At 46.1% G+C, this 13,319-nt stretch overlaps 1 protein-coding gene across 2 annotated transcripts in view; it reads left to right on the forward strand.

The window, feature by feature from the left end:
- The first annotated feature begins 4,186 nt into the window (after positions 1–4,186).
- The window catches only part of MAPKAPK3 (MAPK activated protein kinase 3), a 52,552-nt gene continuing 43,419 nt past the window's right edge, over positions 4,187–13,319 (forward strand). The window contains exons 1-2 of one of the 2 annotated variants that reach the window (XM_083795763.1): positions 4,187–4,607; positions 5,219–5,565. In XM_083795763.1, the coding sequence (XP_083651889.1) occupies positions 5,341–5,565 (225 nt within the window). In that variant the 5' untranslated portion in view covers positions 4,187–4,607; positions 5,219–5,340. Of the gene's footprint in view, positions 4,608–5,218; positions 5,566–13,319 lie in introns of those variants that run through there. The other variant, XM_083795764.1, reaches the window with a different exon arrangement.

Genomic DNA, 13,319 nt, shown 5'->3' on the forward strand with positions numbered 1-13,319 from the left:
CCTGAGGGACACCACTCATCACCAGCCTCCACCTGAACACAGAGCCATTGACCACCACTCTCTGGGTGCCACCTTCAAGCCAACTCCTTATCCACTGAATGGTCCACCCACCAAATCCATCTCTCTCCAATTTGGAGGCCAGGATGTCATGTGGGACCATGCCAAAGGCATAGCAGAAGTCCAGGCAGATGACATTGGTTGGTCTTCCCTTGTCAACTGATGCAGTCACTCCATCACAGAAGGCCACCAGACTGGTCAGGCACGATTTGCCCTTGGTGAAGCCGTGCTGGCTGTCGCGGATCACCTCTTTGTCCTGCATATGCCTTGACGTCTTGAGACGTCCTTTTCCTTCGCTAGCAGCTGGTTCATAGCTAGAGTTTGCAATTTTGCTTAGAAACCGTATTATAAGCTCAGGTGATGACAAAGCGTGTTGAGAATAAAGAGTTGTTCTAGTTTACTGGTCACAAAGCATCAGGTTAACGTCACTGCCTATGAAACAGCTCTGTAAGCCTGGTCTTTTCTCAGCAGCAGAGAGAAAGGAGCCAGACTGATGGGTTTTTCTAATTGTATGGGTAATAGCAATTATTTCAGTTTCTGGTTTGTTATTGTTATTGGTCTTATATTTCTTCTTCTTCTTTTCAATAAGTCTGCCGTAGACACTGCCAGAACAAAACTGAAGGATGGGGGGAAAAAACATGTATATAGTCTCTGTTCCAGAGCACTGTGTACGTGACAGACTAAACTAAAGATCATATAGAAGCTTCTTTTCTTCTCCCACATATCGCAATATTGTTCTATAGAGCTTTCCTTTCCTTCTTTTAATATCACAGACACAGCAGTTTTTGAAGAACATCCTGAGAAATTTAATAAGGTTGCTGCAACCTCCCAATCAGGCAAAGCTGTGTCCTCACTTCAACCTGACAATACAGAGTGTTTTCTCTTTGGTGACATCTATATAATGCATCCCAGAGAGTGGATTTTTCATAACACCAGGAAAAAAAATACAGCTGTTACTCCGGGGAGGCAGTGTTTCAGAAAAAAACAAGTCACTATATTTTCAGTTGATGGTGGCATTTTCTTTATTGCCGTTGATATTGATCTCCACGAGACATTGCTATCAAAGGACTAGCCCCCATACAAATCACTTTTGTCTCTAAATAAACTCAGATAACTCTAGCATTCAGACAAGTATCGTTCTTCCAAAACATGACATCTCCCAAAGAAGATTTGATGACCTCAGATTTCCTAGCTCTCCAAGTGACAGCAAACTGAGATTTTTTTATTTATTTTTTGTTAAGAAATGAGATATTTGACAGTCTGAAATGGCTTTGATCCCAGATACTGCTGTTATTGAATTGCTACAGCACAGGAAAAGGGCGGTGAAAACTACCCAGTGAGACAGCCAAAATTAACCTTCCATATTTAAACAATAGTACTCTATTTGTGTAGACAAGGTATCTGTGATAGTCAAGACGTGATAAAATTGATACAGGAATGGCATATCCAAACCGCATGCTGGCTGAAATACTAAGCTTCACAGGGTTAACATATTAGCTTAGAGACATGGGGCTGCTGCCCCACTGCTTATTGCAAGATTGAGGCTTTACTGTTTGGTTATTTTCTCTTACAAACTACTCTTCTAGTGTGGGGTAAGCAGAAGCTGAGCTACTAAATTATCTCTGGAAATAAGTTGTTTTGTGTTGTTGCTGTTGGGGATTTTGGGTTAAAACAGGATTAATATTTAATTTACAGTTTTAGGGATTTTTGTGAGGATGAAAGAACTTTTGCTGTACTGGGCTCTTATCATGTAATAGTACTGTTTTTTTAAAAAACTTCAAAAAGCAAACATCAATAAATAAATAAAAACTTCTTTCTGAATGAAAAATGTCCCCCGGCACAATAAGCTGCAGCGGGCCTGTCAGCGTTTCCTCTGTCAGCATCTCCAAAGCATTGTAACGCGGCTCGACCTGCCATGAGCACAAAGAGGAGCTGCAGGATCCGCAGTGTAAGTTTTTGATCATGTGAAATGTAATTCCCAGCGAGATCTAAGCCTGACATTTGAAAGCAAACGCTGTGCGAAATGCTCCCAGAGCCAGACGGGCGGACAAGTGCCGCCAAGATGACCGCGCTGCACTTGCCTGCTGCCTTTACGTTGTCAGAGGTGTCGGGGTTAAACGGTTAACCCACTTGTTAGCTCCAGGATGTGTGCCTGGCCTCAGCATGCTTGTTCCTCCCTAAGAGCTTGTTGGAGAAATTATAAAACCTTAAGCAGCTTAAGAGGAGGATATTGCACAAATGAATGTTCCCGGCTCTCTGCAAACTGTGTGTGGGTTGCAAAGGCCGGGATTTACAAGTGCAGGAGCTTCCAGGTGGGTGCTCCCACAGGGATTTGCAGAGGCAGTCGCGCCGAGACACCACACCAGGTCACTACGGCAGAGACCTCTCGCTGGAGGAGCACCTAAAAGAGACTGCCTTTGGACTGCCCCACGTGGCCAGATTTTTGTGTTTGGTGTTTGTGTTTTGCCTTTGCTTTGGAATAGAGATACACTTTGTGCTTGGACAACCTATCCAAGATAGAAGAATGAACACAAAGAACAAGGGGATATATTTGCTTTTTCTGCCTCAGCTGTGGTCATCCCTGTCTACTGCAAGGCTATTTGATACTTGGGCTGTGCTGCAAAGGCTTTTTCAAAGTTTATGGAGGGTGAAATTAGCAGAGGGTTTGTGTAAGGCCTTATTAACCATGATTCACACGGGATTTTTAAGGTCTTTGCCATGTTTAAGCTTATTACTGGTTGCTGGCAGAATGGTGAACTTTGCTAAAAGCACATATAGACAGTATCGAGTACTGAACCCAGATAAGCATAGCTTTCAAGAATGAATCACTTCAGGCAGTGATATGCAAACTGTTTCATATACTACCAGTTGAACTCTTCTGAGGAACCTTCTCAGAAGGCTTCCTAACAGATGTGTAGAACCAGCTAACTGCAACCAGAAGAACCCTGCCTTATCCTCTCATCTTTCCTCCTCTCTTTCCATGCAAATCTTATTTTGGAGTAGCTCATTCTTGAAATAGTTAGGAGGAGTCATAATTTCTTCATGAAATTCTTAGCTGCAGACACTGTGAAAAAATAGCAACTCCTTCAGTAGACATCTGTTTAGATTTTTGGCAGTTTCCCATGTCTAATGTTTTCCCTGGCTTTAACGCGCTAGCCACTGTAATGACTGCTTGCTTTGGTCAGCCATAGACCCTGTAGGAGTTGCATGGAAGGATAAGAAGTGGGCCGTGAATGGGAGTAACAAATCAGTGTGAGTGAGAATATTCCTGAATTTATAAACTGAGAGAGCTGAGAGACTGATGTGTTTTCTGAAGGGTCTGGCCCCCAGTGCCTGTGCACTGGGGGGAGGACTGTAGCTATCTATTGCAAAGAGAAGGAAATCACCACCCAGGACAAATAAACAGTAGAGGCAGAAGCTGTGGGAAGGCAAGTAGGAGCAAGCTGCAGACTACGGCACGGTGTTAACTGAGGGCTTCCAGCCTGCCAGCTTACAGTTACGCACGCGTCTCTGAGACTGCCACTGCTGGAGGTGGTGCAAAGCCTGAGAAGGCTGGAAGCCAAACCCTGGGAGGTGAGGCTGGAAATGGCCGCGGTCCCCTGGGGCTAACCAGCCCAGAAGAGGTGAGCTGGACGGGGCACCAGGCCCTGCAGCAGCTCAGCTCGGCCGCAGGCCTGGAGGGAAGGCCGAGGCCGGAGGGCGGTGGTGGCGCATCCCGCGGCGGCCTGCGTCCCGCATCCCGTTCGGCCGCGCCACGTTTTATCCCTTGGAGAAAGCGCTCATTAGCGCTTTTAATGATTTCCCTGACTGCAAGACCTCCGGAGGCCGTGTTGTTACGTAAAACGGCAGATGTATTTTTTAACTCGCAAAGCAGGCGAACTTTGGGCGCTTTCCGGCGGCACGGCTCCGTTCCGCTGACTCATCGTCGCGTGCAGCAGCACCGCAGCGGTTCGCAGCCGCACCGCGACGGCCACGGCCGGCGGCTGCCGCGGGCACCGGCCTCTCCGCGTCCCGGGGCCCGGCCGCCCCCCGGGGCTGCCCGCGGGGCCGCTCCCTGCCCGGGGCGGCCGCACGGGCGCGCTGCGGCACAAGGCCGCAGCCGGGAAGGCAGCCGCGCCTCTCCCAGCCCTTTTCTTCTGTTTCATTTATTATTTCTTTTCTTCAACCTGCTCCTCCCGGGGAGGAGGCCTTCGCACCGCGCCTCGCCCGCGGGCAGCCTCGGGCGCTTCGCCCCCGCTGCCCCCGGCACTCGAGGACCGCGGCCGGTGCCTCAGGGTCTCCCCGCCGCTAAGCACCCCCCTGCCCCTCGCCCTCCCCGGGGACCGGCCGCAGGCTCCCCCCAGCGCGCCCCGGGGACGAGGCGGCGGCCGAGCAGACCGCCGCCTCCCGCGGCCCCCCGGGGCTCACCCCCGGGGCCAGGCTCCCCTCAGCGGCCCCAGGGCGCGGGGAGGCGGCGCGCACCTGCCCGGGGCGGGCGCAGGCAGACGCCGCCCTCCGGGAGTCCGCACCGGGAAGCCTCGGCTGGGGCCGCGCCGCGCCGCCACGGGCAGGTAACGACCTCCGAGCCCCCCCGGCACAGCCCAAGCCCCCTGCGCCTCGCTACCCCTCAGCGCCATCCTGCCCTCCTCCTCCACCTCCCCTCGGCGCGGGGCTGAAGGCTCCGGCCCGGCCCGGCCCGGCCCGGGGGGACGAGGGCCCGGCGCCCCCGGGGGCCGCGCTGCTGAGGGGCCGGGGCCCGGCGGCCCCCCGCGGGGTGAGGCGGCCCCGCGGCCCTGCTCGTGGCTCCCGCACGGCCTCGGGCGCTGGGGCCGCCGTGCGGGTGTCGGCACGGCGCGGAGGGGCGGCAGGTTGTCAGCGTGCTTCTGCAAGCTGCTCGGGGCAGAGGCCGCCGTCTCGTCGTGCTGCCGCACAGACTTCGGTCCGAGGCAATAAAAGCAGAAAGTTGTAGTGCGGGCCGACGGCTGTGTGCGTGGGACAGCTGGGCTGCACAGCTGGGGCAAGTGTGCGTCCTGAGGGGAACCTCCCTCCCTCCTTCCCTCCCTCCCTCCGCCTTTGGTCTCCTGGGTGCTTGCTCACCTTGCTAGGAAAGAAAGCGGTTAGGTGGCACACAGTTAATTCGCATCCGTTGCTAATAGTAATGCTCATTTACGTTTTTATTCAGGGCTAAATGGCGAGCAAATGGACTATTTGAAGCATTGGGTTTGATCACCAGGAGGGACTCTGCAGAGGATAACCCACAGGGTATCTGCTGGGCATCTCGGTAGCCTCAGACTCTTCCCTGATATGGAACAAAATGAAGGTGAACAGGAATCCCAGCCAGAGAGCCACGTGGAGAGCAAGAGCATCGTGAAATCCTTGCCTGGGGGAGCAGCCCATGTCAAACTAGAGATAAAAAAACATGCAGTTACGGATGACTACAAACTCTCCAAACGGGTGTTAGGGTTAGGAATCAATGGCAAAGTACTGGAGTGTTTCAACAAGGAGACAGGGCAGAAATGTGCTTTGAAGGTATGTAGGCTCTTTTTTTTTTTTCTTTCCCTTGTTTATGTTTTGGAGGCCAGGGTTCGCTTTTAAAGCCCCAGAAAAGCTACTTGTTCTGCTCCTCACATTTCACAAAGAGGGCTGCACAAAGAAGAACTCCAGTACATGGAGACGTTTGTATTGCTTACAGCATAGTGGCCCAAACCTGAGTCTTTTCCAGAAAATTCTGCATGAGTTTCTGTTCTGTGAGAAAGCTTGCTAGATTTTGAAGGAATATGTTATGCAATACTTGGGAATGAAACTGTTTTGGATCTTGTGCAATGAAATAGGTCTGAACTGGGAAGTATTTAAATGTCCGTTGGTCTTCAGGCTTTTCTCCCTTTGAAGTTGTTTTGAAGGGCACTATTAATTGTAGATGCAAAGCTGGTAGAGGCAGACTCACAAATATTCAACTTTGGAAGGAGGATCTCCTTTGGCTTTTTAAGGGGCATTTCCAGTTTACTCTGTTACTCTCCTCTTTTTCTTTGTGATCTGATTCCAGAAGGGTATTTATTACCTGGGAAAACACACACAACACCAGTATTGGCAAGTAAGTTTAGCTGTTAACTGAAAATGAGAAGGAATTTATGATGATATGCATAACTTCAATAAACGGACCAGTAGCCACTAATTAGAGAACATTAAGCTTGCCTGCCTTTCGCTCTGCAGCTTTTAACCTGAAGATTTCCTTGATGATTTTAGACCGCATGATAAAAATGAAAAATAATATTTTTTTTTAAACCTAACCCAAATGAGAACTAGCTTGGTTCAGTATGGCAGGACTGAAAAGCAGTTGAAGTAATTGTCATGAGAATGCCTTAAGAAATGTTACAGAGTTCTTGCTGAAGTTGATGTGATTAATTAGGATATTTAGAAGACTTTTGGGTACCCTTCTGCTTCATAAACCTCATGCTCTGCATTTGCTGCCAGCAGGACAAATCTGTTACTGGGCAGCCAGAAGGCCTGCCGGGGTCTGGATGTGGTCTTCCCTTTATCGAGCTAGAATTGCCATGCCCAGTAGATTTCTTGCACCCTGATGCAGGAGGCTGGAAATACCTGGTAGCTTTGTATATTAAAAATAATTTTAATAGGTGAAATAGAAAAGGTTATAATACAGTAGCATGCTGATTAACGTACATGTTTCCAGCACTCTCATTTTCTTTATCACTGTTTGTGTATTATCTACGTGTAGCTGACTCACAAAGGTTTATCATCAGGGAAACTGGAAGTTTTGGCAAACAGCCTGGGAAGCACTGGGGTTTCACACCTGCCCAGGGGAGCGTTGGGTTTTGCTGCTCTGAAGTGTGATCCGTTAATCAGATCCTTCTGCTAAAATATTCATGGACAAGTGAGTTAACTTGAAGGGCTATCAACATTGATTTCCATACTTAGCATACTGTGATGGAAGGATAGTATTCCTTCAAGTTAATATGGAAACTGTTCTGCTGTTTCTGAAGAGTTTAGCAGGTTCACTATTGTGGTGATTTTACCTTGCTGGGCAGCTGAATTCCACCACAACCGCTCTCTCACTTCCCCTCCTCAGAAGAAGAGGAAGAGAAGAAAGTATGCTGGAAAGAAAAAAAAAAAGGCTCATGAGTTGAGATAAGGATACGTTAATTAAAGGGAAAAGGAAGAGGGTGAAAAAAAACAAGCAAAGGCTGCATGGATGCACAGAGAGAGAGAGAAAAGAGTCCTCTACTTCCCATCAACAAGCAATGTTTGGCCACATCCCGGGAAGCAGGGCCTCAATACGCATGGCAGTTGTGTGGGAGGACAGACGTCTTCCTAATGAGAGCCCCCCCCCTCCTTCCCCTTTCCCACCTTTTATTGCTGAGCGTGACATCACAGAGTACGGAATAGCCCTTTCTCAAAAACCTTCTGCTCTGTTGCTCCACACGATGATGTCACTGACATTTTGCAGGTGTTTGGGAACGCTTCCCTGTCTGGATCAGTCCATGGCAAATGGCAGGGCGGTGTTTCCATCCCTGGGGCAGTCGACTCCAGGTGGACTGGAGGCCCCTCCAAGTGAGAGCAAACTGGCCTGCAGTCTGCTGCCAAAGGGGTGGAGAAAAATGCATTAGTGATGTCAATAGCACTTGGCTGCCTTTGACTCCAGTTTGTATTGAAGTTCTAGCAGAAATCATAGCAGCAGTTTTCCTAGGAGAACTCCTTTTGGCTGCTGTGTTTCCTTGCAGTTCACGTACCTGAGCTGCTAGGGTCAAGGTAGGTTTCACCATCCCACTTCCTCATGTCTTCGCCAAGGTCATGCAGATAAAACCACAGGGTGCCATGCGCTGTGCGTCCCTGGTACTCTCTGCCTCGAGCAGGAAAATGCTGACTCTTAACGGATGAGATACTGCTCCGTCTGGGTGAGGAGGAAGGCATACGTTCTTCAAGGTGCTGGACCTGTCGGGGCAATTTCTCCACAACCGAGATGCAGACCCGTAGTGGGGCAGAGAGGTTTTCTTCATATTGCTGAGGCTGGCTGGACACAACATCCACCGTCGGTCCCATCCCATCTCTTCAATTCATCACTGCCAGCGCGCTGGCGTGTGATGCTTGGGCAGTCTGTACAAACTTCTGCCACGTGGACCGTGTGTGCTGGACTTCGTTAGGATCTTTGCATGTCTGGTCATTGTCCAAATCACTATAAACCATCTCCAGCACGGCTCATTCCCTCAGGTGCTGGGGACATATTATATACCATTCACACTTCAGAGGTTTTATGGAAGCATTTTAAAATAGTTGTCATTCGAGAGCACAATCCAGTGGCATCAGGTGTGCTCCGGAACAAATTTTGTAGCTCTCCAGAGGGGAGATTTCCAAGGGGAAATACATTCCTTTGGATACTACCATCTGTAAAATGTTTTAATTCAGTGCTGAGAGCTGTGGAGTGGGAGAGGAGAACTAAAGTTGCTGTGCCATGACAGAATGTCCTCTGCCTGATGGGGAGGAGGAACCTGTAGTAGATCCTCTAACATCAGCTTCTGTTTAGCATTGAGTGACTAGGCCAATTTTTTTCAGAACTTTTAAAATATATTGAAGACTGAAGTTTGCCGTTGCCAAACTGGAGTTTTGTCAGTGATGGTTAATATATCACTGAAATTGTGTTAAGTATGTGTGTCATTCCCCCAGATGTGGAATGTGTGCTCTTGTCTTCCAAAATGGACAGAAATATGAAGATGTTTATGAGAGCTCTAGGGAGCTTAAATGGCAGATAATACTTTGCTGCTTGTGTGCATGTATTTCTCATTGTTATGAGTTTAAGTGCTGAATAAAAAGTTAAATATGCAATTAAGCAAAATTGCCAGCAGCCCAGAGAGAATCTGCTATTCTCTCCAAAGATGGTCTAATGAGAAGATTACCCAACAAGGAAGGATAAAAACTGTGCTTGGTTAATTGGCAAGAATAGAAAGGTCTTTTTCCTAGCCCTGAAGATATTTGCAAGGATGAAAATATTCAGAGAAGTTTGCCGTTGTTTCTTGTGAAACCTGAACTGGGCCATGCAAGTCCTGACCCTGCTCCAGCTGGAACTTCAGAGCAAATCATCATGAAAAAAACCAACGGAAACTTTGGAAAAAAATCTGTTCGGAGACAACTGCAGTGCACAGCTCTGTGTAGGGACAATAGGGCCTTGGTGTTTCAGCCTTGCAATCGCTCACACTTCTTAGGTGCGACGGCTGGGTTATCATTTACTTGCAGGAATAGAAAGTGGAGGCTGTTGAAGCTGTCACAAAAGAAAACCCTGGTCTGACAGGTAAAGAGAAATGTAAAGATTGATTTGCAAGCTGACCAGAAAAAAACTAAGGGCTGCTAGATGGATATTTTTTTTTCTTGGAGGTTTGCTTGTGCAGTATCCATTGATATCTGTGTATATTTGTGGACAGATACTTCAAGTGTGAATGTGCTCCCTGTAACCTGCTCCCAGGAAAAGAAGAACATCACTCCTGCTGCTGAAGATGAAGTGTGATAGTCTGTTCCCCTGCACAACAAACTTGTCCATTAAAGAAGCTTCTGATTTGGCAGATGGCACTGCTTTCTGCCTGCAGTTTTTTTTTGTTTGGTTGTGTTTTTTTTTGTATGGGAACAAAGCCATCACAGCCAGGATCTGCATAGAAATTACTCAATGGAAGGAATTTTAACTGAGACACTCAAGAGGAAAGGGCTCAAATAGGCAGAGACGTTCATCTCCAGAGCCATGTTTCAGTCGAGGTCTACATGCTGTAACTGGGAGGTCCTGCTGTCTTCTTTAGTCTGTGTCTGTAATTGGAACTAGTTAGGATTTCACTAATCGTTTTAGAGTGGTAAAACACAAGACGTCCTCCCAGAGATGCTGCGGGGTTTTGGTTATTTTCCTAAAGCATTACGTGGCTTAGCTTACTCTGCTTGGCATTATGATTTGCTACACGCTTTAAAAATGTGTTGTCAGCTTTGTTTCTGTTAGATTGAAATGCCACACACATTGCTGTCCTGCTACGGAAAACCTAATCTGTTTACTCAGACACATAATGACATTTTGGCTGAATAGCACTGTTTGCAAATAGGGAGAACACTGGGATTTAGAAGGGTAGAAGCATAAACAAAACTGGTCTGCAGGACTGGCCTTCCAGAAGGCGACTGTGTTTTGGTCCATCTCTTCCTTGCAAATAGAAAAACTCGTATCTCTTTCTGTATTTGATCCAGAAATAGCAGTCAAGTGAAGTCAAGTCACTTCTATTTTTATCTTTTCTTTGCCAGCCTGCCCTCTTCTGTTCACTTTACCTTTGGGGGCTAAAATGTAACCCCTGCTGCTTTACCACTGTCATCAGCCTGGGTGTTCTGTGCTGTTTTTCCCCACTCCTCCCTCTTTAGGGAGAGGAAACTGGAATAGCTGACTACCTGTGAGGGTAAATGTGGGCTCCTGGGCCTTGTCTTCCCATGGAAAAAAAATCCAGCTCTTTGTTCTTTTCCCTCGCTTTTTCTTTATTTGTACAAATTCCTGCTAATTGCTGTCAAAATAATGTTTCAATGTACCTACCTTATTTTTGCGAAAGATGGTAGAAAGAGCTCAGAAAGGTGGGATCAAGAAATAGGAGCTAGAGACCATTCTTTTGCTGGGTTGTTGGCATTTTTCTGCTTCTGCGGTTTTCAGGATGTTTCAGGATGTAAGAAGTGTTACATGTTGGCATACTCTTCAGCTTCGGTAAAAAGATGTTGCTTCTTTCCAGGAGAAGAAAAGGAAGGTCAGTTCAGACATAGCAGCAAAACAAAGATCTTTGCAACTTCAGGAAAACAAAGTGCATTGTTTTATGAGCAGTTTGATACTTTTGATATGAAAACTCACATGAATAACGGTAAAGTAGTTACAGAAGTTGCTTCTTCCCTAAGCACAGTGTACACATGCCATATACCGTGTCTGTCTTCCAGTCGTTCTGAGACTTTCAGACTAAGGTGGAGTACATATGAATGGACCTGCTAGTTCACAGGTCTTATCCTCTAGAACAAATAGTGAGCTAAGCAATGACCTGCCTCATGGAAAATGTCCTGTGCTGCTAAATGCTAACAATGGGTACGTGATTTGCTGATTTGAAGACAAACAGGTGAAGCCCAGTCATTAAACAAAGCAAAAAGCAAACACTAAAATGAACAGGCTCCTTTTCTTTTAGCTTTAAGGTACTTTTGGTGAATGATATAAATGATAATAATAGAGTAGGAGTCTCTACTGTAATCCACAAGAGTATTAGCATAACTTTGTACTCAGGAGGAAGCAGGTAATAGAGAAATTTTGCAAGAAATCATTACCTGTAATGGATCTTGGAAACCACACATAGGACTACATAGAGAATGTGGTTCTGCTTTCCAGAGTGGAATCACTGAGGAGAAAGATAGTCCTTAATTTCATTTAGTCTTGTGAGCTGTGTTTTTGCCTCTCACTCAATTTTCATGTTTCTGATTAAGTTAAATAACACTACATCACATAAGCTAATCACTGGATAGTCTGTTTTCAGTTAGTATACCCTGAAGTCAGATCAGGGTTGCTCACAAGCAGGAGACTGTACAGTCAAATGATCTCTTTTGTAAGTTATCTAGAGGGCTGGTACTTTTAAAATACACTACAGGCAATGCATATAGAGAAAGTGAAGGTTATTTTAGGCTGATGATTGTAGAACAGGAAATGTTAACAAGCATCTTGGATGCTATAGATTGCATTTTTAGAAGAGAAGAAAATTATGCCAGATCAGGAATGAAACGTTTCGACATTTCAGAGCAAGGAAGAATAATGTTGTGCTAAGCTACAGCTGTGGTGGGAATTCAGGGGAACCAAGTATAATTGTTGGTTAGGTTTTGTGCAGGATGAAGGAGCTCTTGCTTTACTGGAGTGACTGTGTGTTTCAGGAGGAAATTAGTACTTTAAGTGAAATATTCTGTAGTTCCCTCTTACCTACCACGTTTCCTGCAGCCTATTTATACTGGTTTATCTCATGCTACAGTAAATTCAGTGTCAGTAACACAGCTAAGTATGAGTAATAAACTCCAGGAGCTATGTGTTGGTAGATCAAAGCCAGAAACAGTGTAAAATGAACATGAGTTCAGAAAAGTTCCAGTCAAATGGCAGCCCCCAGTGTATGGAGGAGTACCTAAAATATGGATAGCATGAGACTGGTCCTTGAATTTTATCCTTCAGTGCCAATCTTGGTAGGGATTACGTAAACATGCACAAAATACCTAAAATAACATCCAGTCGATTAAAAAGTGGGTCATTTCTGCTGCTACAAGAATTGTTTTTAAACCAGTGAGTCATTCAAGACCTGAGTCTTTCAGCACTTTGTACGTATTTGGGCCAGAATGGCACTTTTCAGAGCATGAGTTGGACTAGTTAATTAAAAAAAGGTGGACTTCATCAATTTACTTTGATGATCTGATATTCTTGACTGGTCTTTCTCCTTATTTGAAATATAACAAGAAATTAAAAATAAAAAATAAGATATTCTTGGTCTGAAATAATAAAACAATGTGTAGTGAATACCTACTAGGTTCAATAGCAGTTCATAAAGTGCAAACAGAAAGGTAAATGCTATAAAACCCTTAAATCATCTCACAAAACATACTGTGTAGCTGCAGCTTTGCACCTACTGTGTTCTCTTCCAGTTGACTAGCAAGCTGGCACAAGTTGTACCCTGACTTGTGTAGCAGCAAAGCTCTGGCAGATCAAGGTGTGCTCCCCTGTCTTTGCCCAGACTTAAAGATCTCAAAGTGTTATAGGTTTGCGTCTTACTTCAACCTTGAGGAACGTGCTTAAAGGCGGACTGTGCGTGTATGGGTCAGATGCAGCTTATCGGCTGACATCCTCTTTAGACTAGGAGACCCTTCTTTTTTCTCTCCCTCCTCCCTGTAGAGTCTAAATCCTCATGTTCCATTTGACTAAAGGAAAACCTTGCTGATTCATGCTAGCTGGGACTCTCCTTCCAGATAACTGGATTTTGCAAATTAGCTTTAGTTGCAAGGGAATGATAAGGAAGAATTTTAAAGTTCATCTACTAGTCAAGTGACTTCTGCCTCATTTACTTACGGTAATACCGTGGAGAAAGATGCTCAGACTGGAAAAAACTGATAACATCTTCTATAATTTCAGAAGAATCAAGGCTACACCTGAGTATCATGGTTCACGCGCATCTTCATTTTTTTTTCCTTAGTGCATTTTTGTCCATATGCACCCTGTATAAGAGCAGTCTTGTCTGCAAATAAGTGACTTGTCATGGTAG

Source organism: Anser anser (genome assembly GCF_964211835.1).
Source record: "Anser anser genome assembly, chromosome: 12".
Lineage (NCBI taxonomy): Eukaryota > Metazoa > Chordata > Aves > Anseriformes > Anatidae > Anser > Anser anser.